The sequence below is a fragment of the Daphnia pulicaria genome, chromosome 4 (assembly GCF_021234035.1).
Source record: "Daphnia pulicaria isolate SC F1-1A chromosome 4, SC_F0-13Bv2, whole genome shotgun sequence".
NCBI classification, from domain to species: Eukaryota; Metazoa; Arthropoda; class Branchiopoda; order Diplostraca; family Daphniidae; genus Daphnia; species Daphnia pulicaria.
This window is the reverse complement of record NC_060916.1, coordinates 491265-514423: the sequence shown is the minus strand read 5'-3', so window position 1 is coordinate 514423 and position 23159 is coordinate 491265. Positions and strand designations below refer to the sequence as shown.

At 40.4% G+C, this 23159-nt stretch overlaps 7 protein-coding genes and 1 non-coding gene across 12 annotated transcripts; 4 read left to right on the top strand and 4 right to left on the bottom strand.

The window, feature by feature from the left end:
- The first annotated feature begins 210 nt into the window (after window positions 1-210).
- Window positions 211-1898, top strand: LOC124336289. The gene is made up of 3 exons (XM_046790040.1): window positions 211-1155; window positions 1212-1357; window positions 1424-1898. The coding sequence occupies exons 1-3, from the start codon at window positions 366-368 to the stop codon at window positions 1607-1609; spliced, it is 1122 nt and encodes a 373-aa protein (XP_046645996.1). The 5' UTR covers window positions 211-365; the 3' UTR covers window positions 1610-1898.
- Window positions 1899-2269: 371 nt separating this feature from the next.
- LOC124336238 (alpha-(1,3)-fucosyltransferase C-like) lies at window positions 2270-3973 on the bottom strand. Its single transcript, XM_046789965.1, has 2 exons — window positions 3722-3973; window positions 2270-3655 (listed from the first exon to the last, which is right to left on the bottom strand). Exons 1-2 carry the CDS (start codon window positions 3923-3925, stop codon window positions 2567-2569), a joined length of 1293 nt encoding a protein of 430 aa, XP_046645921.1. The 5' UTR covers window positions 3926-3973; the 3' UTR covers window positions 2270-2566.
- A 2212-nt stretch (window positions 3974-6185) lies between these two features.
- On the top strand, window positions 6186-8856 carry LOC124336165. Its single transcript, XM_046789863.1, has 7 exons — window positions 6186-6357; window positions 6454-6576; window positions 6646-6967; window positions 7037-7191; window positions 7260-7464; window positions 7529-7780; window positions 7853-8856. Exons 1-7 carry the CDS (start codon window positions 6229-6231, stop codon window positions 8332-8334), a joined length of 1668 nt encoding a protein of 555 aa, XP_046645819.1. The 5' UTR covers window positions 6186-6228; the 3' UTR covers window positions 8335-8856.
- Window positions 8857-9644: 788 nt separating this feature from the next.
- On the bottom strand, window positions 9645-11770 carry LOC124336250 (alpha-(1,3)-fucosyltransferase C-like). Of its 3 annotated transcripts, none has more exons than XM_046789979.1 (3): window positions 11554-11770; window positions 10939-11167; window positions 9645-10859 (listed from the first exon to the last, which is right to left on the bottom strand). In XM_046789979.1, the coding sequence occupies exons 2-3, from the start codon at window positions 11110-11112 to the stop codon at window positions 9771-9773; spliced, it is 1263 nt and encodes a 420-aa protein (XP_046645935.1). In that variant the 5' UTR covers window positions 11113-11167; window positions 11554-11770; the 3' UTR covers window positions 9645-9770. The 3 variants fall into 3 exon arrangements, with proteins under 3 accessions (XP_046645935.1, XP_046645933.1, XP_046645934.1); XM_046789977.1 differs by having other exon boundaries at window positions 9645-10862; window positions 11554-11769; XM_046789978.1 differs by having other exon boundaries at window positions 9645-10862; window positions 10939-11134; window positions 11554-11769.
- Window positions 11771-12572: 802 nt separating this feature from the next.
- On the top strand, window positions 12573-14089 carry LOC124336286 (beta-1,4-N-acetylgalactosaminyltransferase bre-4-like). Its single transcript, XM_046790036.1, has 4 exons — window positions 12573-12925; window positions 12987-13247; window positions 13331-13523; window positions 13588-14089. The coding sequence occupies exons 1-4, from the start codon at window positions 12616-12618 to the stop codon at window positions 13964-13966; spliced, it is 1143 nt and encodes a 380-aa protein (XP_046645992.1). The 5' UTR covers window positions 12573-12615; the 3' UTR covers window positions 13967-14089.
- A 1028-nt stretch (window positions 14090-15117) lies between these two features.
- LOC124336233 (blood vessel epicardial substance-like) lies at window positions 15118-17544 on the bottom strand. 2 transcript variants are annotated; one of them, XM_046789960.1, is made up of 7 exons: window positions 16687-17544; window positions 16462-16619; window positions 16198-16303; window positions 15985-16125; window positions 15737-15916; window positions 15572-15662; window positions 15118-15485 (listed from the first exon to the last, which is right to left on the bottom strand). In XM_046789960.1, exons 1-6 carry the CDS (start codon window positions 17320-17322, stop codon window positions 15582-15584), a joined length of 1302 nt encoding a protein of 433 aa, XP_046645916.1. In that variant the 5' UTR covers window positions 17323-17544; the 3' UTR covers window positions 15118-15485; window positions 15572-15581. The 2 variants fall into 2 exon arrangements, with proteins under 2 accessions (XP_046645916.1, XP_046645915.1); XM_046789959.1 differs by having other exon boundaries at window positions 15118-15477.
- A 1072-nt stretch (window positions 17545-18616) lies between these two features.
- On the bottom strand, window positions 18617-18701 carry Trnat-cgu. The gene is given in 2 exon segments: window positions 18617-18652; window positions 18666-18701. It is a non-coding gene; the product is annotated as a tRNA-Thr (tRNA).
- A 530-nt stretch (window positions 18702-19231) lies between these two features.
- On the top strand, window positions 19232-20468 carry LOC124336419. 2 transcript variants are annotated; one of them, XM_046790225.1, is made up of 4 exons: window positions 19232-19318; window positions 19395-19538; window positions 19605-19927; window positions 19996-20468. In XM_046790225.1, exons 2-4 carry the CDS (start codon window positions 19395-19397, stop codon window positions 20282-20284), a joined length of 756 nt encoding a protein of 251 aa, XP_046646181.1. In that variant the 5' UTR covers window positions 19232-19318; the 3' UTR covers window positions 20285-20468. The 2 variants fall into 2 exon arrangements, with proteins under 2 accessions (XP_046646181.1, XP_046646179.1); XM_046790223.1 differs by having other exon boundaries at window positions 19395-19541.
- Window positions 20469-23159: the final 2691 nt, after the last annotated feature.

Genomic DNA, 23159 nt, shown 5'->3' with positions numbered 1-23159 from the left:
TCAGGCATTTTTTGCGCTTTTGTTATTACAATGTTATTAAATATCTCCTGTTTTAGGACAATGTTTGGTGAACTTTAAGTCAAATCTTGGCTCACATGAGGACACATTGGTGGCGGATTGTCAAAGTGAGACTAAATCAACTCCGATCCTTACCAGACATTGTTATATGTAGGTATGAGCCCGGAAGGGGTTGGATTTAAGCCCCGCCTTCCGCCAAGGGAAAGGTATAGATGTGGGTGGGTGTGGCTAAAATCTGCTGGCCACACTTGTGCAACGTGTCTTCCATCGCCATTAAGTTCCGACCGTTTGGTACGAAAACAACTGCGTCCGGGTTGGATTGTGATGTAATATAAAAGTAGACCGATATGTCGACGACGAATTATTATCACCAAATGGTGTCCAGCCGAGTGCGTCCGCTTCCGTTTTTCACTTTCGTTTCCATCACTTTGTTCGTCTTCATTTCCATGTGGTACAACGTGCATATTCCGGACGCTGCGGCCGCCGCTTACAATCAATTACGAGGCGTCGGCCAGCAGTGCCAACAAAATGCCAATCCATCCAGGTACATTTCTTCGCTGTGCAATTGCGGCAAAGAGATCATCATGGCGGAAGACGAACCGCCAAATTCGAACGGTCTTTTCGATTGGTGCAGTCGGGAATCCAGCGTCCGGGGTCCGCACCAGAAAATCATTTCCTACGCCCTTTACGGAAACGCCCAAAACGCTTCCGTCTTCAAGCGCTATTATTCTTTATTGAGGAACATTTCATTGACGGCCGAGCGCGATTACCCCGGATGGATCATCCGCATTTACCACAACATTCCGGATAGGAATGGGCCGGAGAGGGAAGCTCACGAGCAACTCTGCGACGTTTACTGTCGATTCAATCACGTCGATTTGTGCAGCGTGCCGCTGCTGATCGACCGGATCGGCAACGACACGACGCCCATCGATCCGGCGCTCCTGACCGGACTCAATCCGAGAATGTTCCGCTATTTGGTGATGCTGGATCCCAATGTGGACGTGTTCATCTCCAGGGATGTCGACAGTTTGATTTGGCGTCGGGAAGTCGACGCTGTTAACGAATGGCTTCGATCCAATTACACGTTTCACGTGATGAGAGATCACATGAATCACGGATCGGTTATTCTAGCAGGTATCTATAGAATTTAATTGCTTTTTTAATTTTAATAATTTAAACTTTAATTTCAGGTATGTGGGGTGCCAAAATTTGGCAGCGTCGGGATCTCGTCGAAGGATTGATGAGGGCTCTAGTCGTTTCCGGCCAGCAACAAGTTAAGGCTCAAGATCAATTTTCGCTGGCCGATATCGTGTGGCCGATAGCCAAATACGATGTGGTAAACATAATTACTTATTTATTTTTTGGCATAATTAGCGCAACCATCAAGTCAAACATTTTTCAGATGGCCCACGATACTTACGGATGTCAAAACGAGCGGCTCATCCGGTTGTCGCCGATCAAAGTGTTTCCGTTTCCAACTCAACGCAATGGCAGTTACTACGTCGGCGGTGCTGGGCACGAGCTGTATCCAGACAAGTGTCCGGAAGTCTGCCGTCCCGAAGGTCACAAAGACTGGGAATACTGTTGAAAGTTCTCATTACCAGTCAAACAATTAAATTTCTTTTAAATGATTCTTTTCGAGGAGAAGCCAATAAACAAAATAGATCGAAAACCCTTCCGCACTGCATAAGATGGTTTGGTGGTACATAAGTAATAATGATTAAATATCGTCGGTACAGTGACTACGCGCTGTATAATTATACTGTGTGTTTTATTTAACGTCCGTGGTCTCTATGAATAATTCGTCAGTCGACTATCCTTTCGGCTTGTGTGTATTTGCCGACTTTTATGGAAAGAAATAAAAATAAGGAAATAGACCAAGACAAAGGATTTCACTGTTAGAAATATCGCCCTGGGCTAGTTATTAAAAATATGTTGGGTGTTTTACTTCACGAAGGGATGCCTCTGAGTTATTATCCCTCCGAGCTATTTTATTTCTTCTCCAGCCACCATTAACTTTTCAAATTCCATCCAACTTAAAAAAATATAAAATCCGAAATAATCTTTTACGACTGGAGCTACCCAATGTGTTATATTTTTCCCTTACTCTATTATTATGTAAAATCATTCATGAATTGATGGACTCTCCAATATTTTTATAACGGTCATCTTCCTACCATTTATCAATGGCATCGTTCACCGTGATCGATGACTCTGTCAGGTCTAAATAAATTAACTGGGAACCAAAAACCATAAACGTTTTCACTTTTTTATTTTGACCTTTACACCAAAGGTACACACAACAAATCTAAAAATAAATTAACGCGTTAAAAAACCTGCATGTAGATGAGCTGTCTGTTGGTTCCAACATAAAAAAAAATGACCGATGGTTCGTTCGTGACTCCCGAAAAGGTAAAGCAAAAAAAACAAAAAAAAGAAAAATTGCGAAATTCTCCAAACAGACAAAAACGAATTTTATCACGGCGGATCTATTTTTATAAAAACCAGTTTTATTTTGCAACCCCAGCTGATGATGGCATCTCAGTTAGGTGTGGCTCATCAGGAAAGATGACCCTGGATAACAGGGCAACTTGCGGATCCACCAATGGGCCACGTCGGCGTAGCTTTTCGTGACCGTTTCCAATTGCGGATCGTTGAGTTTGGCGCACAAATCGCACCAGCCCTTCTTGGGCTTCCGGACGACCTCGTAGTGTTTCTTCCAGCGGAAGTATTCCAGGTAGAGGGCGTCATGGCTGTCGAGCAGTTTCAGGTAGGCGGCCAAGTCCTGCGGCGATTTGAAATCGGCGATGTTGATGAACGAGTGGGGCGGAGCGTATTCCGCGTAATCCGCACCGCCGTAGACGATGGGGACGATGTTCTGATTCAAGGCCCGGTAGAATTTTTCCGAGACGTAGTCCGGACACAGGGAATTCTCGGCCGCCAGGTAGAATTTGTAATTGTCCAGCAGATTCTCGCAGCGGTAGCTGTTGCGCGGAAGGCACTCCATCGTTCCGCATTTGCCGTAAATGTCCACCTGGACGAATTTGGCCATTTCCTGGACGTAATCCTCGCGCTGGCTGTGAGTCGGGCAGTGGGAGGCGAACCAGGCCACCATTTTGGTTTTGTTGGCCAATTGCGGATAATTCCGGTTGAGCAATTCCGCCGGATTGGCCGGAAGAATGCCCGGCGGCAATTCATCCGGCAGCTGGGCGGGAAATGTCGAAAGTTTGGGAGTGATGGCGCCGTATTGCTCGGCCACGTAAACATCCGAGTCCCTCCGGTGCGTCATGGTCCAGTTGAAATAGTGCGGAAGGTATTGCCTCTCCGGAAGGCATTTTCCGACGCAGGGGATGGACGTGTTGGGAATCGTCTCGTACAGGAAGAAAACGAAACGCTGGCGTGGATGCCGCTGGGCCGGAAGATCTCGACTGTTGACCTGGAAGGCGTGAAAGATGACGGCGTCGCTCTTGTCCAGTAAATTACGATCGGCCGTCGTGATGCAATTGGTGAACTGGCAGCCGTTTTTCACGAAAGGATCGCGACCGAATCCCACGGTGTAGTCCGAGTCATTGTAATAAGGCGTCCAGAACAAGATGACCTTATCCGGAGGCGATGGTTTAGTCTCAACAATTTCCTGCATCAATTAAATTGGGAAGTTTAAATTTAAAAATTTTGGCGCGAGATTTGAATGTTGTTTTACTTCAAGTTGATTAATATGATGGTCGTCGATAGTCCGGCTGCTGTTATGACTACTGACTGTAAAAATATAGCCGCCAATGACGAGTAGGGATAGAAAAACGAGAGTTCTCGGACGGACGAGTCGCGTTAACAGCGAAGTGGCTGAAGCCTCGATCGTTCCGCGGGACGAACAGGAAGGCGAGCCGGGACCGAGGCGAGATCTCATCGTAGCTCGGCGGTCGGCTGAAGACTGATACCTCTGGTGGCAACGGCAGGTTTTCGTTGAGATTTTTGTTGTGTTACAACCAGCAAAAGACCTTCCCTTTTTCAAGGCCTTTCTCCTCTCTAGCGTGTGTTTCCCCTTGGTTGGCTTTCGGGCAATATTACAGCCACGCAAGTCTTTAAGCAGCTGTAGGAAATGAATAAAATTGCCTGCAGCTTAAACATTCCTAAATGAGAATAATTATTAAAAATTTGCAGACGAATTGGATGACTGCCAATTTAATAATATTGCTTATTCATTATAGATGATTGGAGTAGATAATACAAATTAGATTTGTTGGTGAGGAAGTGGCCTTACTCCATTAAACACGACGGAGAAAAAAGAAAAGGAGCATCTTGACGTATTTGAACTGATGAATAGATGGAGAGTTGAACATAATTAATTGATGTTTGGATCGAGACCGAAGGAATTGGAAACCGCGCATGATTTTTCAGTTATACAAGAGACGGTGAAATATTAAAGAAGTCCATATAAGCCTATTATTGGGGCACTGCACCGCGACATTGTCTAAAGGAAAAGGAATGTTTCTCCGCAATAAAGTTTTTGTTGGCGAATCTGACAACTATAATAATGGAATCTTGAAATTCTCCCTGCATAGTCTTTTATTATATGTTATACTCATAAAACTATGAATACCTTTTCTGTGTTCGTATCCTTTTCTTTTTCTCGAATTAATTCACAGGCAAAGAACTGGCGAAACTATTTGCCCGTGCTAGCGTGCATCGAGAGTACAATGGCCCCAAGAATTCATCGTTAAAGTAAAAAAAAACAAAAATGATATGCGCCATTCATTTTTTAATGCCAACCAGGTTTTAGATTGTTGTCAAGCGATGGTTATCGGGTTATCTTATCGATTTTTCGTCATGGAAATTTTTTCTTTATTTATTATTTGAAATGAATCTCTTCTGTCATACAAATGGTCGAAGAAAATGAAAATGATTTACTGCAACTTTAATCCTAATCAAAATGGTAAGTCATGTAACTATTTCAATTGTTATTAATAGAGTCTTATTCTTTTTTTTACATGCACTATTAATTTTTCAGACGCAATCAATAATTCCGATTCCATTCGATTTGGCGGTGGTAAACGAGGGAAATGCCATGAAATTGACATCGGGGAAATTCACGACATCGCGACAGGGAATTACTTTTACGTTAATTACGTTAACCTTCTGGCAATCGTCTGGGTAATTGGACATAAACCCAGCATTTTTTAAAGGAATAGAAATTTCTAAAAGGAATTTGAGATTTAAAAAAAAAAGCCTTTAAAAATTGGCCATCTCTAATATATAACCGACTGAAGAAGGTCGAAGAAGGTAGAGCGATGCTGGGGTCGGTCCGTTTCTTGTGCCGGCGAATCAGTTTTTTTGTTTTCTCTTCATCAGTTGCTGATTCTTATGAATAAAACATTTTTATGGCACTGACAATTTGGTTAGTGGTTTTGCGTTGTTTGCAAGGTTAACGTAGTACGTTTACCTTTGGCAGTACGGTACTCCTTTTGGATAAGGGCGGTGGGTTGATCAATGGGTCGGTGGGTGTAAGACCGGTCAACACCGTAGCATCAAAAACTTCGTGTTATTAAATTCAATCTTCAGTTCACACCGTCACACCTTCAGCTGCTCTTCATCGAAGCACATCGAAAGATCGGAGTTTTGTTTCTAAGGTATAGTAAAAATAAAAAAAAAGTAAAAACAATTATTATTTATTAAACAAATCAGCGTTTGGTTGTATCAATAAACTGTCGTGTTATTTGATTTATCATTTTCTTTTTAAAAATTTCAACTTTGGTTTTCACTTAACATCTAAAAAAATTTTCTAAATTTTTTTTATTTTGTTTTTTTTGGTTTGATTTTTAAAAAAATCGATATTTTAAAAACTAATTTTAAAAATGATTTTAAAAATCACGATAAAAATCAGATTTTTAAAAAATATTTATGATATTTTCGATCAAATACATGTGAGCCAAATACCGTGCCATAGTCCGCAAGGTAATCTCCGCTTCAGTAAACGTTAGATTGTCTATAGCCACGTACAGAACAAACAAACATCAGACCAAGAGACTGACATTTAAAAATTCTAATCGAAAACTTATCTTCTTATTTACAGACACAAAGACCCGTTGTTCTCAATTTATCAAGTGTAACCTTTCACTTACATGCAACAAAGGATCCAACAATATAAATTGAAACGCACATACAGTTGGATAACGCAGTTTCATTATAACCAATTCCGAATAAAATAAAAGAATGGCGCATTTTTCTGTCGCCTCACTCACCCAAGTTGTTTTGTTGTCGGTTTTCATCTGTTGGACGTCGAGTTCGACTGGCGCTGCCTTTTCCTTGGAGGAAGAATTCCTACAACTGAAGGAAAATTATGTAAGAATTTATTTAAATTTCCTTTTCACGCGATGCTTCTGTTATTGACAGTCCGATTCAATTTGTTATTTTTGATGTTTTTCCATTTGCAAATAGTTTCAAATGAAACAAGTCGTGAAAAATTTGGAGGCCAGAGATGAAAAATTGAAAAGTTTGGAATCGACAGCGATTGAACAGCAGGCCAAAATGACACAACTGGAGGCGCAACTTGAACTAAATGCAAGTCCTTACTGTTTAATTTAATTCAGAGTTTCACTGTGGGTAAACACTTTTGTTTTTCTATGACAGAATGAACAAAGACAAGATTTGGCATTGAAAGTAATTCAATTAGAAGCCAAAAATGTCCAACTGGAAGTCAAAATTCAGGACCAAGAAAGAAGATTAACTTCCCTGTTGGAAGCCGCTGAACTTCCGGTTTCCACTGATTCAAAATTATTTCCAGTTAATAAAGAAATTTCAATTCAATCAAATGGAAGGAGCGGAATTCCAAGGACATGCAGAGAACTCCGTGCGGCCGATCCTTCACTTTCATCCGGAATGCACTGGATCGATCCGGACGGACAAGGTGTCGGCGATGATCCAATTTACGTTTACTGCGATATGACATCAGGTGAAATACTTAAATTTTCAATTAAAGAAAATTATCTTATTTATTTATCATTTTTCCATTAAAAAACAGGATCGACCTCAATTCTACACGATAGTGAATCTTCTTTAAATGTGGGCCACTGCGCCGATGCCGGGTGCTATTCCCGTTCCATCAACTACAATTCGTCAATGGGACAAATAAAAGCTTTGATGGAATTATCCACTGAATGCCATCAGTCGATTAGAGTCAGTTTCAGTCTATCAGTTTAATTGATTTTCTTTTCTTATTTTATAATTCTTAATTATATTATTAGTATGATTGCAACTATGCCCCATTTGAGTCAAATGGCGTCGCCTATTCCTGGTGGAACGACAGAGAAGGAAATGCGCAATACTTTTGGGCCGGAAGTAACACGGACGGAATTCACACCTGCCAGTGCGGAATTGATGGAAACTGTGTCGATTCAGCTGTGAAATGCAACTGTGATGCTCTTGCACCACTTCAATTAGTCGACGACGGTGCGTTATTGTTCCCACGTTTGTATAGAATGAAAATTAATATTAAAATTAATTTTGTTTGCAGGTGTCATTACTAACAAAAATGTTCTGCCCGTCACTCGTTTGAATTTCGGACGAACTCAACTGGAAACTTCATCCGGCGTCCACACGCTGGGCAGACTCGTGTGCACCGGTTTAGTGACTTTGACTGGACTGCCAAAGTCGTGCCAGGATTTGTGGTTAATTGGCCACACCCTGAATGGATTTTATTCCGTCATGGGATCGGCGAAAATGGAATCTGTTTACTGCGATTTCACTAAACCCTTTGACGATGGGGGTAAATGTTTCAAATTTTCACGAATTATTAAGTAGCAATTATCTATTTTTAAATTCTATAATTGATGAAAAGGTTTTCAGAAATGGATTGGATATGTCGACGTCAAATCGGCGCCCGTCCATTTCTACGTCCAGAGAAATTATTCATTTTACACACAAGACACTCCGATTCCGTTCGATTTGGCGTTGGTGAACGAGGGAAATGCCATGAATTTGACATCGGGGAAATTCACGGCACCGCGACCGGGAATTTATTTTTTCTCTTTCGCGGGAGCGGCGTATTCTAAATCTTCATCATATTCTGTTTATTTGTATTCGTCTCTTTATTTGAACGGGAATCGAATCGGGTCGAGTAATGTTGAAGAGTATAACGCCCCCGTTGATCAAAATAGTCCGTTGACTCTCCAGTCGACACTGAAACTGAAAACAGGCGATCGAGTCTGGATGCAGATTGAATATACTTATGGTTCAACCTCGTTTTTGTATGACATCAGTTCCCACCTCACCCATTTCACGGGTTTCATGTTGGAGGAGGAAATCATCGCGTCCCTTTGAGGTTTCAGGTTCAACATTTAAAATTCGCAAAATGAACGTCGACACGAAAATTTGGAGGAGGGAATTTTAAAGGGGATGGGTAGAAAATGCATTCGACTCTAATTCATTAAGGGATGGGAATTTCTTTACCAAAATCATACTGTGGATGTAATTACACTTAGTAAATACACAAGCCAAGTTTCAACATTCTATCTGCAAAACTCTAGACGTTATGAACAAAAAACCAATTTTGATTGCCAGATTGACAAAAAGTGGGTGGACTTGGAATGAGAGAAAATTTATTCGTCTCTAATTCACTTACGGAATAGAATTTTCAAATAATTTTTTTTACTGATGAATTCACATTTCAATTGTGCAATCGTCCAGGAAAAATCGCTTTTCTATCTTTAAAAATATGGGCAGGAGACGTGAAAAACTCATTTTGATTGCCAGATTTCCCCCCCAAGAAATTAAAATGTCTCAATTTGCATCGCAGCTCGAAATTAAATCAAATAAACACGAGAATAAAACTTTTACTACGTATCTCATTTATCTTTAACAATTGCGTTTCACTTTTTCGGTTTTAATTTTGAAAATATGAATTTAAAAAAAATATAAATGGATATTCGCTCGGTATGAAAATGATTACAAAGAACAGTAACTGTCGCTTCAAAACGAGAAACCAACATGATAAAATACAATTTAAATTTCAATCATGTCGTGTTGGTTAATTAAACGATTGCTAATGCATCCACTATTGGAGCATGTGCACTCGTCGACAATTCGCGACATGTAAAAAAAGTTCTTCTAACCTGTTGCCTCCATTTTGAAGAATTCCGATTGGTATTTCCCTTCAATGTGTCGGTGGTGTGTTTTCTTCATCTTGCCAAGTCTATTGCCAACTTCCTCTGCTTAGGTCGACGTCAATCTCTACAATCTCAATCTCACCATAATCCAACAATTAAATGGTTTGCACTTTGATACAACACTGTGAACTGAGTTGGCAGACCCAGACAAGTCTGTGGCCTAACTATTTCGAAACTTTATTTAATTTTAAACGACACTTAACGTCTGTCTAACTTAGTTAGATTCAGACACTCAGTTTGGATTTTGGCACTGCAGACGAACATTTGTGAGAACCGGGGAGCGGGCGATGGCAATTTAAATTTAAATTTGAAAATTGATTTTAGCAATTATGATTTAAATACTGTGAGTAAGATGAGCAGTTGAGTTTGCACAGTTGAATAATAAATTAAGTCAACAAATAAACGAATCTTTTCTTTTTTTTTCGCTTGTGATTGAACCGATAAATTTTAATGAACTATTTTGAATAAATCTCCGATTTTATTTTTACAGTTGAAACATTTTTGAAATGACTGAACTGTTTTGAGGACAAATATTTTCTCAATTGTTTTATAGGGAAGAAACATATCAGACATGCAATTAGAATAAGCGGATTAAACAAGAGATGGAGGTGGTGTCAGACAGGTGTGGTTGCCTCCGTGCCACCATTCGGCAATATCTGAATACATTTTCTCTTCCGTTTTCTTGTCGCTTAACAACCGACACAATTGGCACATTCCGTCGACGGGCTTCGGATCGACAGTAAATCGATTCCGCCAGCCGAAGTAACTCGAATAAAGTTCGTCATCCGACATCAGTTTCTTTAGATGCTCCGCCAGACTCTGCGGGCTGTCAAAATCCCTGGCGTTGACATACGATCCGGCCGGAAGGTAAAACGAATAATCCGATCCGCCGTAAACCACCGGCACCGCTCCGTGGGCCAAGGGTCGGTACAACTTCTCCGTGATGTAATCCGGACACAAAGAATTCTCGAAACTCAGATAGAATCGATAATTCTGACCGAGAAATCGATCGCAATTGGCTCGACTCGGACACTGGTGACTTCCGTTTCCGCAGAATCCGTAAACATCAACCGGAATCAAAAGTGAGAGATGACTGACCAACGATTCACGCCGGCTGTCCGTCTTGCAATTGGATACCATCCAGGCCACCGTTTTATTCTTCATTTTCAGATCAATTTCAAACGGAAGTGATGCGGAAGTTTCTTCAGCATCAGCCGGCGGGTCGTTCAATCTTGGGAAATCCAAACAGGATGGCGATGGATCGACGCATTTGAGTCGACCGTACGGATGGAGACTGACGATATCCGAGTCCCGCCGGTAAGTCATCGTCCTGTTGAAGTAATTCCGGAACACCGGACGCCGCAACAGGTTCAGATCGGTGTGCGCTGGCGATTCGTGATTGAAGAAGACGTAATGCTGGTGCGGGAGTCTCCATCCGGGAGGAGGTAAGTCGTTGTCCCTCAGGTCACGTGAGTGGAAGATGACGGCGTCGCTTTCGTTGACTAAGCCTCGATCCATCGTCGTCAGACAAACAATTCGGTTATCATCGCAGGTGGAAAATGGCGTCCGTCCGAGCCCGTATTCGAAATCGACGGATGTGAAATATTTCGTCCAGTAGAGAATAATAATCTTACGCTGGCATGGAGCTGACAGGCCGGATACATTTCCAATCGGTGCGAACTGCTACATTTTATTATTTCTTTAATTCAATCAAATTGGATGCAGAGAAAGGAAGCCATATAATTTAAAATTAACTCACCTGGTTTTGACGAAAGAGCAGTTTGTTATCCCAGAAAGCCAGCAGCAAATAATAGAGGAAGATGATTGTTATTAGAAAGCTGCTGGCCAGCCAGTAACTCACTATTTTGGACGAAAAGCCAGTCTGCTTAGACAGCGAAGATTGTATGGCAATCAAATGGCGGTGGAACGTCATTTTCGCGGTGGTTCGATTTCAACTGAAACGTTGAAGGAATTTAAAGGCGTGTAGACTAAAACAAAAGATTTTTAGTTAAATTTTTGTTCTTTCTCGTTTTTTTTCTTTCAAACAAATTCGACTAAAGTTAGAAAACACAAAAAACCACGCCCTCTCAATATTACTCCCACTCATTCTCTTACTTTTGTGACTAGCACGCAAAAAATCCGCTTGCCGGATAGTTAAAAATTGGGATGAAATAATGTTTAACTAACTAAGCCAGTGAATACCGTGCATTCGATACGTCAAGATCATTTTCGTAAATGTTGTACTCGATTAATTAATAATTAAATTAAATTAATAAAAAAAAACTATTAAAATTAATTTTTCATCCCTTTTTTCGCTGCTAAAAATTCAAGAAATAAAACGCAAAAGTACATTAAATAAAAAACTGTAGCTTACCAGTTTACAACTTAACACATATTAAAGATGATTTTTTTTTTCAGTGCAAATCTAATGTTTTGGATTAAATGTATACGATTTAATTCTAACTGTTGCTGAGGACTCGCTAGAACTTTGTATGCTGTATCGGAGACAACCTCAAACATACTATCATGCATACTATAGTGCTATTGAAAACTGAAGTGACTTTGTGTGTAGTTCGTGCAGTCTTCGCCAGGTCTTGGCAGTCCGAATAAGTATTTGCTTATGTTATGTCAACCGTGACTGCCAAGGAGGGGGGCGTTACCAAGAATAGCTAGCTAGCTAGCGCCGCCTATTCGTAAGATAACCCGAGAAAAAGAATAATTTCACGAATGGAAATACCCGCGAGGGGTTGACCGCTCTTTTCCGGTGGTTCATCACTCGACCGGATAATGTATAAGGAAATGGCCAACAAAATAGTAAAAATTTGAAAACCGTCTCCTTGAGCTATTGGTTGCTTTTCAAACGACAAAAATGATCCACTTGGAATAAGTTTTGACGTTTGTCGTTATAAAAATGTACACCGAAATGTGCTCTCTATCTACTTCCACTGCATTTCCTACAGATTATTTTTATTGTGCTTTTATGAGATAGAAGGTATAATAATACCGACTCCATCCATCAACTACGAAACAAGACTCAACTGGCAACTCCTATATCATATAAGACTCTGGTATACGTCGTGACAACATATAGACAATAGACTTTTGGTCACGTTTCAGTTCAACCCTCCCAAAGGGTAGAACTCACGAATGGCTATAGCTGCAGCGAGTGTTATCTACCAGAATGAAGTGTAAAAATAAGAATGTTGTATCGTCACAGTGAATAACCGTTTCCAAAATATAATGCTAAGCAACGGCCAAAACCGCCAAAATGTTCGGCTTGTGCAGACATCCAAACTGTTAATGGCGGCAGCCATGCATAGACAAATGGTCGACTCAGGTCTAAAACCAAATGCATTTCAAGACACATATAACATTTCACATACACGAATGCCTGGTTCCTTGACAGTCTAGTCCATACCGCCATCCCGACTAGACGATGGTCTCTGTCACCTCCCAACTGCGGGCCATCATTCGCCCGTTGGCCATCACTTGCATCATTGTTCTCTTTTTCGTGTTTTTGTTTAACTACAATTTGAGCAGCTATCGGTCGGAGAATTCTATTTCGTACGTCGCACTGGGTTTAATCGGTAAAACATCAGAAGCGTCGAGCGTATTAGGAAATGCCACACCCAAAATGTTGGCGGAAATCAAAACGAACGCAAGTGAAATTGAAAAATTAACAAATTTAGTTCCTCGTGTTGAGCAGAAATTAATTGAATTATGTCCGCTTGTTTCGCCCAAATTAGGTAAGTCAAAAATGAATCGTTTCCAATAAGAATAAGAATTTAACTTTTGACAATTGTTCAGTTGGCTGGACTAATATCACTTCGGAGATGAAGGAAGCCCTTCTGAAAATAGACCAAGTTCAAGTTGAATTAAAAATGAAAGAGGCCGGACTCGGAATTGGCGGAAGATACGAGCCGATCGAATGCCGATCACGACACAAAGTGGCCATCGTCGTCCCTTACCGAGACAGAAAAGATCATCTGACGGTATTCCTGCACTATCTGCACCCATTTTTACAGCGACAGCAACTCAATTACGTCATTATAATCGTGGAACAATCTGGTATTGATAGATCATGTGATTTATTTTAAATGTTTCACGATCTAGCGAGTTTTGAAAAATTCTGATTTGGCGCTTGTGAGCAGCAGGTACGCCGTTCAATCGAGGAATGCTAATGAATATTGGTTTCAACGAAGCTCAGTTGCAGGAAACATTTCAATGTTTCATCTTTCACGATGTCGATTTCCTACCGGAAGACGACAGCAATCCCTACACCTGTCCGGAAGACGGAAGGCCTCGTCAAATGTCATTTTCCATCGATTACTGGGACAATTACAAGTGCGGAATTAAATTTTGCAATTGAAATTGAATCATACGATTGACAATTTTTTAATTTATTTAGGCCGACACCTAGAAGCCATTTCGGAGGTGTGACCGCATTATCCACCGCCGATTTCCAAAGAATCAACGGCTATTCAAATTCTTTCTGGGGTTGGGGCGGAGAAGATGATCAACTGTTTCAGCGTGTCAAATTCAATAATCTGACGGTTGTGAGGGCCTTCGACGAGCAGCCATTGCTGGTCCACAAAGCCCGCTACAAGACGCAGTCCCACCAAAAAGCCCAGCCTAATCCAGACCGGAAACAGGTTCTCGCTGAAGGCAACGTCCGGTTCAAAACCGACGGGCTCTTCGATCTGAAATATCAGCGACTCAATTTGCAATTCAAACCTCTTTACACTCACATTCTCGTGGATATCCAGCCACGCCCAATCAAGTCTTGAATTTTCGTATAACGTTGGGAGATCCTTGGGTCTTCAGTGCTGTCAAGTTGTCATCCAAGATTTAAAATGGCCATTTTTGTATTCTGTTATCATAGTCAAAAATATCAGAAATTTTTTCGTTTGGACATTTCTTCCATATCATTCCTCGACTCGACGCCCAACTCTGTAAAGAAAACTATAAAAATGTTCATTTCCATTATTTCCATCTTAACAAATCTTTATATCCCACTCCGCCTAGCATATTATGTATCAACGAATAGAGAGGAAGAAACTACATCGTCTTCTTTGTCTTGATTGCAAGGTCAAGTTCAAATACCTGTTCTCGATTTCTTGAATAGATAATTCAAACCCGCATTTTGTGACTCTTCTTTTTCTATAAATACACTCATCAACGGCCACTATCACACACATTTATGGCGAAGACGGTAATACCAAATCTCTGTTACGTAAATAGCAAAGTCGTTTCGTTTGTAAAACAAGAGAGAAAATGTGTTCAATTCTTATTGCACAAAAGTCGGACTTGATTGTCCGGTTTTCAGTGTGTGTTGAAATTTCTCTCCGACTTTAGAACAAAGTAAATTATTTGCGCAATTCCCATTACATCCCCCCACCCTCATACCGGGCAGAGGACGAATGACACCAAAGGAAATTAAAAATACCCGCAGTCCTATCATCGCACGAGTCACCAAGGTTAACGAGGTATGATGGCGGGGGCTCGGGGCATTGCCCCTCCATTTGAAATATCATCAGCGAGTCAATTTGCAATAATTCAAATTTCTTTACACTCACATTTTTGTGGATATCCAACCGGGCTCAATCAAGTCTTGAATTTTTGTATAACGCTGGCATTTATAAACGAATCATGAAGTGTATATATGTACGTTGCTGATATTTGTTCTTTGCCGTTGCTGGGGGGTGGCCTATGGCTTCCGGTTTAACGCAACAGCAGCAGTAAGCTATTCCTTTATAATACTGCGGCGTCGTTTCAGTCACGGAGAGAGTCCTATTGTCTCCTAAGAGTAATAATTATTCTAAAAAAAAAAATTTACGATGGTCGTAAACTTAAATCTTCGGCGACTGTCTGAGAGAATGCGCAATCTGCATGCTGCCGCCAGGTTATACTGTAACACTACAATAATAATAATACGCAATCCGACGAAAGAATGTTCCGTGTAGACATTCAAATGTATATAATACCTTTTACGATTCTACATTCAAGGCCAAAAAGGTAAAAAATGAAACAGGGAGGACAAGTGAATTCAAAAAACGAAGAAGAACATCTTATAGAAGGGAATGCAAATGGGGACAAGACATTGATCGATCGAAAATGTCACCAAAGGGAAAACCGAAAAACGCGCAGCAGGTTCGATTTGGTCATACACGACTATATAGTCTAATACATTTTTGCGCTAGCAAGATGTGATAGATTTGCATTTGGTAAAGCGTTGTTGTTGGGCGGTGGTTCGAATGTCAAGTGATATAGGAGCGGGAGAATCCCCGGTATTCTCTTTCTACATTTCTGCAACAACAAAACAAAAAGAATTCAATGAATTTTTATTTTTAAAAAAATTTAAAGAAATGAACAAGATATCCTGACTGGCATACCAAATTGGATTTAAAGGGTATTCATCGGGTTGCTGGTGCTGATGTGTGCCGGGATGTTGGCGCCATTAGGGTTGAAAGTCTTTTTATTAATCTGCAGTTAAATCACGACGCCGATTAATCAAATGAGAATTATTCTGCGCAGGTATTAGCTATATAATAACTTGCCTGCTGAATGGGTTTGCGAATTCGTTTTGAAAATTTCACTTTCACATTTTTGGAGTTGAGTGTTGGTGAAAGTGTCGCTGTTGATGGTTTCTCATTTTCAATGAACAAGACATTGTTCAAAAGGTTGGTCTTGAATAACGGACTTCCGCCGCAACCGGAACTGGCAATCCTCTCCCTCATCTACGTCACACAGGTGCTGTTATTCCTGGTTCCATCCATTCAGAATGTTAAATATATTACAGACTCACCTGACAAAGTTTGCCGACCACATCTCGGCCGAGAATCTGACGGAACACCGATTGCAAGAAGAGATCCTTTTGAAGGATCGACAGCAGTTGATCTCGATGCCAGAGTAAAATCCGAGATTCCTCGCAAGTTTGAATGCTCGTCTATGCGTGTGACAAAAAATGTTGTGTAAGTTCTCCCATAAAGGGTGGGAAAAAAAGGTAAAAATGTTTTACTTGATGATAACAATCGTCGGATGTATTGTCAAACCATTCGGCCGAGTCGAGGAATTGCATGGGATGGAGGTAGTGTAGGGTCCGGCTATTTTCAATGACCAACATACTGTTTGAAAACAAATTTATTTTGTAAAGTCAATAAAAAAATAATAAGAATTAAATTTAATTAAATTTAAAAAAAAAATTTTAAATGTCATATTTAATTAAAATTTTTTGTAAGGGTCGCGTTGTCTGTTTATAGAATAAAATTAGCTGATAACATACCTTCCAGATAATAAGAGTGAAAGTGTTTCAACTCGGGCTTCTTTTTCAATTGCGAAATATTCACCTCTGGCCATTAGCCGGATGGATTTGATGCATTTGGCCACTTTCTTGAACTGATGCTTCGACACTTTTAGCGGCTCGAAAAAATGTTGGTACACCTTTCAACCCAAAATTTTTTAATAAAATTTATTTGAATACAAATAATTCATTTAATTAATTTAATACCTCTTCGATTTGTGGGCCGAACTTGACAGCTCGCAGTGAGAAAATAAGGAAGATGGCGTGAATCGCGTTGATGAGAAGGAAGAGAGTGTTCCATAGGAAAGTGTCGAAAGCGCAAATGATGAAACAAGCCCAACCGGCCAAGAAAGCCGAGCCGATGGCCAGCACCAGGCGCAGGAAGATGAGCCCGTAAAGTGTCGCAGGTGCCAGGTATGACAGACAGATGAACACATGGGCCATCTGGAAGATGACTTGATTGATGGGCAGCCACGAGCAGCCCGTGTAGAAATAAGGCAAAAAGACATTCGAATCTCCCGCTGCTGATGCTGATGGTGACGCAATGCCATTTGTGGAACTCTTGTTGGCTTGACGATCCAGCAACCCAACCGATCCGTCACTTTTCTCCGCATTCCACTGTTCGTTGACGATGGAATAGCGATTACGTCTGTCGGACGCATCCGACGATATTGAGTCAAGTTTCTCGTCATTGAATGAATCAGCGAAAATTTTGATGGAACCATCGACAATCGAATTCGAAGGGAAAGATTGGGATTTGCTTACGTCATCGACTGTGTCAACAGACAACGTTAACATCAAAAGGGAAATGCAGCTACCACAAAATCGATAAGACAGCCACATTTTCTCTAATTACGTCAAATTAAGGATTAAGAATTAATATAATGACCAACTTGAATTCCCCCGGCGAGAGAACACTTGGATCAAGACCAGAGTCTATCAACAAACAATATAACACCAGCTAAATACTTTGATCCGATCCTGTCGAGCTCTCTGCGCAATCAATTCTCACTCCATACAAAAGGTGAGAGTTATATAACGGACCGACAGGCGGCGACGTCCTATTAAAAGCGGCTGTGGCGCTCACAGTCCATTAATAATTATGGCCAACTCGGCTACTCTTTATATAGTGTATTAGAGATGGCGAAAAGACTTTCACCCGAGAATGCATCAATATTCATCATCAGCAGCCGGCGTTTGATATATAAATAGAGTGTCTGTCGATTAAATTGAGAGAGAAAGAGGCCGAATATACGGACTTTCACTCACACATTTAAAAAACATTTTGCTGATTGTTGATGCTGTGTGATCGAATTTTTAAAAAGGTTACGCACGAAGTGTTAATACATTTTTTTTTAGTATTCTCAATTGTATCCAAGCGTTTCCCATGCGTCTAAATTACATTATACAGACCTGTTCAAACTACATTTTATTACGAGCCACGTTTAGGTATAAAGCTGCAGGATCAATTTTTCTTCAGATATAACGGGAGAAATGTCCTAGTCTTTGATTCAGTGCGGCAACTGGGAAACGAGATACGAAAAGTCCCGTTGTGAGCAAAGTTCATCGAATTAAAAATTCTGGGATCGTCGATTTTCGGCCAAAACGTTAAAAGACGTGCGATACTGATGGGCGACAGATTTTAATCTTTTCCTTTGGCTGAATTGATCTTCGTCGATTGATCGAACTATATAACGGCATTCATTTTACTGACTTAATGTGAGATGATTGAACTCTGAGACGTGGTCTTTGCTTGATTCAACTGGCTGATTAACCGGAGTTAAGAAAGCCCTTATGATTATGAGATTATTAGTATTGGTTCTGTTCTTTCTTTGCAGATAGTTATGTATGGGAAGTGATCCAAATAAGGGTCAAATAGAATAATATTGACCCATGTTATTTCCATTCTGATTAGCAATACAATAAACGCTATGATACATCGCATCAGGTTCAAACTAAATTTATAGTTATGCTGTGAAGTAGAGCAGAGCCAAGAAAGTTAGACGTGTCATCCACTTTAAACAGTTTAGCGAAAACAGGTTGATACCGACAAACCGACTTCTTGTACGAAATCACGTTTAATCAGCGATTAAAAGTAAACTGACAGAGATATCTTAAGCAATCAATTTACACTGAATGCCTCCAGAGAGGATCGAACTCTCGGCCTTTGGTTGACTTTAAATGTGTACGAGACCAACGCTCTACCACTGAGCTATGAAGGCTTATTGATTTAGTCTGGTGGTTTTTAAAAATATTTTAGAAAGTACCATAATTATTTCAATATTCAACGATGAAGTTATAAGAGACCAGAGCGCACCAATGGAACAAAAATGAGAGAAAGATACTGATCTCGCGTCCTTTTCCGATGAAAATGAATTATCTATTTCATTTAAAGCTTTGAAAATGTTGCCTTGATGTCATTCAACTGTGAAATGTATGATTAACTTCGTCTTCAAAAATGTCAAAAGAAATCTGTTAAGCGGCTCGTTATAACACGGTTGACTGTAACCCATACGAGGGTGTGAATGGAAGGCGAATGAATGATATACTAACCCATTATAATATAATATAAATATAGCGAAGACATTTCAGGTGGTGTCCGTATCAAGTAATATTTAGTGTGTCCTTCACCATTGTATAGGGATGACATGACTTACCTTTTTCCATCTGACCGCAAGGTTGAACCGAATTTCTAAAAAATAAAAAGGGACGACCATATAGTGGAACTTGGACACAAGCGGATGGCGTATATATAAGAGCCCAGCATCTTTCGGTCTAGAACGGACTTGCTATACTCATCTCCGATCTTCTTATCAGAGCAGCCACCAGTTTCTCAGAGGTAAGTTTATGAGAATAACTTATACTTTAAGTTGAATTTGTCATAATTTGAATTTCCTTACATTACCGAGGGACAGATGAAATTCGCATTGATGTTTTTATCGGCGATGGTGGTCCTCTCCCACCAGCAATTCCAACGGCCAAGAGGTCTGATTTGGGCGTCGCCCTACGTTCAACATTACAAGCAATCCGTTTACTACGGGCCCATCGCTTACATCCCAGTAGTAGGAAAACATTTTTAAAAATCGCACACTAATATCTTTAATCCTGATTTCAAAATGTTGCAGAATGAAGATTTAAATTTCCCGCTTGTTTTGGGAAGTCAAGACGACATCGACGATGAGCCGCAAGTTGAATTCGATGACGGCCAGTCAAGATACAAAGGTTCATCTGGCGGCCGACTCTTTTACAGCAGCACAATCAACAATCCGTTCTACAAAACGGCAACGTTCACCATCACATCGACTGTGACAACTCTCGGCTCGGTCGTCATCTGCGTCCCGGCCAACAATTTAGTGGCTGTTCCCTCGCCCACTTGCGCTGGCCGGAAGAAACGTGAAGCCGACGATTCCGGAAACCAGTTCCCTATCGTCCCTTCCAAAACTCTAGAGTAAGTGACTAACACATTCAAATTTAATTATTAAAATTGCGCTTCAAAGTTTATTCTTTTCTGCAAAGATTGGAGCCAACGGCTCTTCCGCCACGGGCGCGTGAATCACGTCTCCTGTCAATCAATGGCAATGACCAGGTCCTCGATGGCTCTCTTGTTAGCACTGTTGAAGTTTCGTCAGAAAAGATTCAGAGTGATAATTCGAGAGAGAAACGTTTTTTCGGTGGCGGTATTGCTGCATCGACTACGTTGACATCTTATTCGTTCATCGCAGCGACTGTGACAAGTACGGTTCTTCTAGATCCGACAGGGATGAATGTAGCTGTCTGTTTACCAGCTGGCTATATTGTTTGCTGATCAATACGACGACTGCGAATTGCTTTCCTACTTTATACCCCGTCTGACCGACATTCATTTGAATATTTAGCAACATCCAAGCTGGTGATGTACGTTCAAATGGAAGTCCAATCGCTTCCGTCTTTTTCGTCGCCTTTTGTAACCTTTTGTAACAACTTTTGGTTTAAATATACGGTTTTTTTTAAATAGCAGTTTTTTGAACGAAGAGGTTTCAAATACTTTGACAATTAACATTACGTTGAGGAATAGTAACGAAAACGAATAGCTGAATAGAGGTGTAATTTATTTAGCATTTTCTCGAATATTCTTGATATGCTACGTAAGCTTGACTCAAAAGATGCAGTCATGCGAAATCTTACGCACCACAGACCAAATTTGCTGGCTGTAATTATCGGCACAGTAATAGACTAATAGTTTTGTTTTTTAAATTGGTAGAAAAATGAATTTCGTTCCTTCTACCCAGAATTTTATTGGTGGAAAATGAAGAAAGCATATTTAGCCATTCAAGATCTCGCAAGTTAAATTCGAAACGGGAGTTCACATTTCAATTTCGTGAAAAAGAGTGGGTCTCTTCTAAGAAGGTTTGTTATAGGCTACTGCCCGTTATAGCAGCATACGCCCGGTTGAGGATTCGTGTGTGCTGTTCTTTATTATAAGGGACACTTTTTACGATCTGAGTGTCACAGGTGTGAAAGAAATTTCAAGCTGATGTTGAAGACCGAAAAACAGTTATTCACTTTCGTTCACTTTGAATCTTGGACTTTAAATAAAATGAGCAGTAGTGCGGAAATTTCAACAGAAAAAAATAATGCGGATGTGACGATATAAAGATGTTGCTCATCCTTGGATCAGTCCATTTTGGCATTCACCACTCGTCGTGCTGGTATTGAGAGCTGCCTTCAGAAGATATTCAACTCTTTAAACAAGGTATAATATCAAACAAATTTACATATTGAAATAGTTTACGTGCAACCTAAATGTTATGCTAACTGCAAATAGATGAAATTCACGCTGCTGATGTTACTATTCGCTTCGTCGATCGTCTCCAGTAAGTCACAATTACACCAGTATACAAAAGACAGCAGATTACTTCGGACGTCGCATCACTCGCCGCAGCAACCCAATTCCGAAAATGACAACTTCCAAAGCGCCCACTATGGAAATAAGGAAGATGATGGCCAACAGAGCTCCTATTATTTCACACCCAAAAAGGCCATCACCAGCAGCACTCAATCACAGGTAAACTTATTTAGCAGCAATTTTTACTATACTATTCAATCGTGATTCAATGTTGAAAGTGTTGGAATATTTCGAAGGTTTACTGTGGCGACCCTAACGCCAATTATCCGAGGGGTTACCCAATTAATCCTCCACTTTTTGATTTGCCCGATCCCAAAAATCGATTACTGGAAAGTCTGTGTGAGCAAATGAAATGGGAATACAAAAACAAAGACGAGTTTGAATTCCGGCGGGATCCAGCTGGTTCGGATCTCCGCTTCTTTGGATTGAAAGCACATGCTTTTCTTGGATTGCTTTCAGCTCTAAGAGGACCGCCAGGTATCAATAATATTTTCCTGTTCAATCAACATTCACGTTTCTTTTTTTAAGGTCCACCAGGCCCTCCTGGCCCAACAAGTGATGCGGCTGCTACAACCACAAGTGCCTGCACGACTTGCCCACCTGGCCCGACCGGTCCACCTGGCGCAGACTCAACTGTTGCTGGCCCTCCCGGCCCTCCTGGCCCTCCTGGCAATAATAATAATAATAATAATCGTCGCCGGCCTAGAATCGTCAATCAGGAAATCCATGAGGAACAAGAGGGAAAATTTCAAAGCAAGATTATAGACGATCTCCAAAAGAAAACAATAAGCTAATATTTTGTGTGTGTGCATATTTTGACTGTGTCGTGTATGGAATGAGACTGAACTATTTTTTTTTTTTAAATATAATTCTATGACTGAATTTGCTGAGGCAAGATTATTAGAACTTTAAAAGTAAAAATAGTAGCACATTTGAGTTTTGGGTTCATTCATTTTCTTTTTTAAATTCATCAAATAATTTTTTGTCTCCGTATCTAGATGGCGCATGAGACGCTTGTTGACATTTTATTTGAATACCTTGTCTGCTCAGAAACCGTAAGTTTTGAAAATAAAGTATTTTACATGCAGTTTTTAAAGAGTCAAAGCTTTTATTACTCAGTCCCTGATTGAATTCTGTTCTTGGTGTTGTCAGTTCGTTATATTTTAAACAATTATTCCCACTTTCCCAGTGAAACACTGAAACACTAGTTTAGCTCAGCCTCAAACATGTGGACAGCCATTGTCACGTTTGCTTGATTAAAAAAGTAGACGCTATTATCGACTTATCGTGTCCCAATTTTCGTCGATTTCCTTTTTTCAACGTTAGCACAGGTCAGTGACCACGCTGTTGATTTCTTTAACGCAAAGATTTTGTATCTGTGTTCATTCATACTTTCTATAATCTCAGCTTGCATGTGTGCACCTGCATTTAATGCACCTCAATTTTGTATGTTTCAAAATCACCTGCATTAGAGTTGCATACTCACACACAAACTACCTTTTTCTATCTTGAATCCTTATACTAGCTATCAACAACAGATCAGTGATTAATCATAAGAGAAGATTTGTTATTTGTGCTAACTTAAACCGACGTGTTTCAAATCTTATTTCCAAATTTTTTCTTTGACTTATGCCTTAATTAATTAACAGTCTTCTCCTTTTGCCACTGAGCAATAGGTTCCTTTTTTCATGTGATACGTAGACCGTTCGCTGGATCATCAGTTCCAACACCGTGCTGAATACCTGCTTGAGTTGGACTGATTGCGTGTCTTAGCGCGAGGCTTCAAGTGATATTC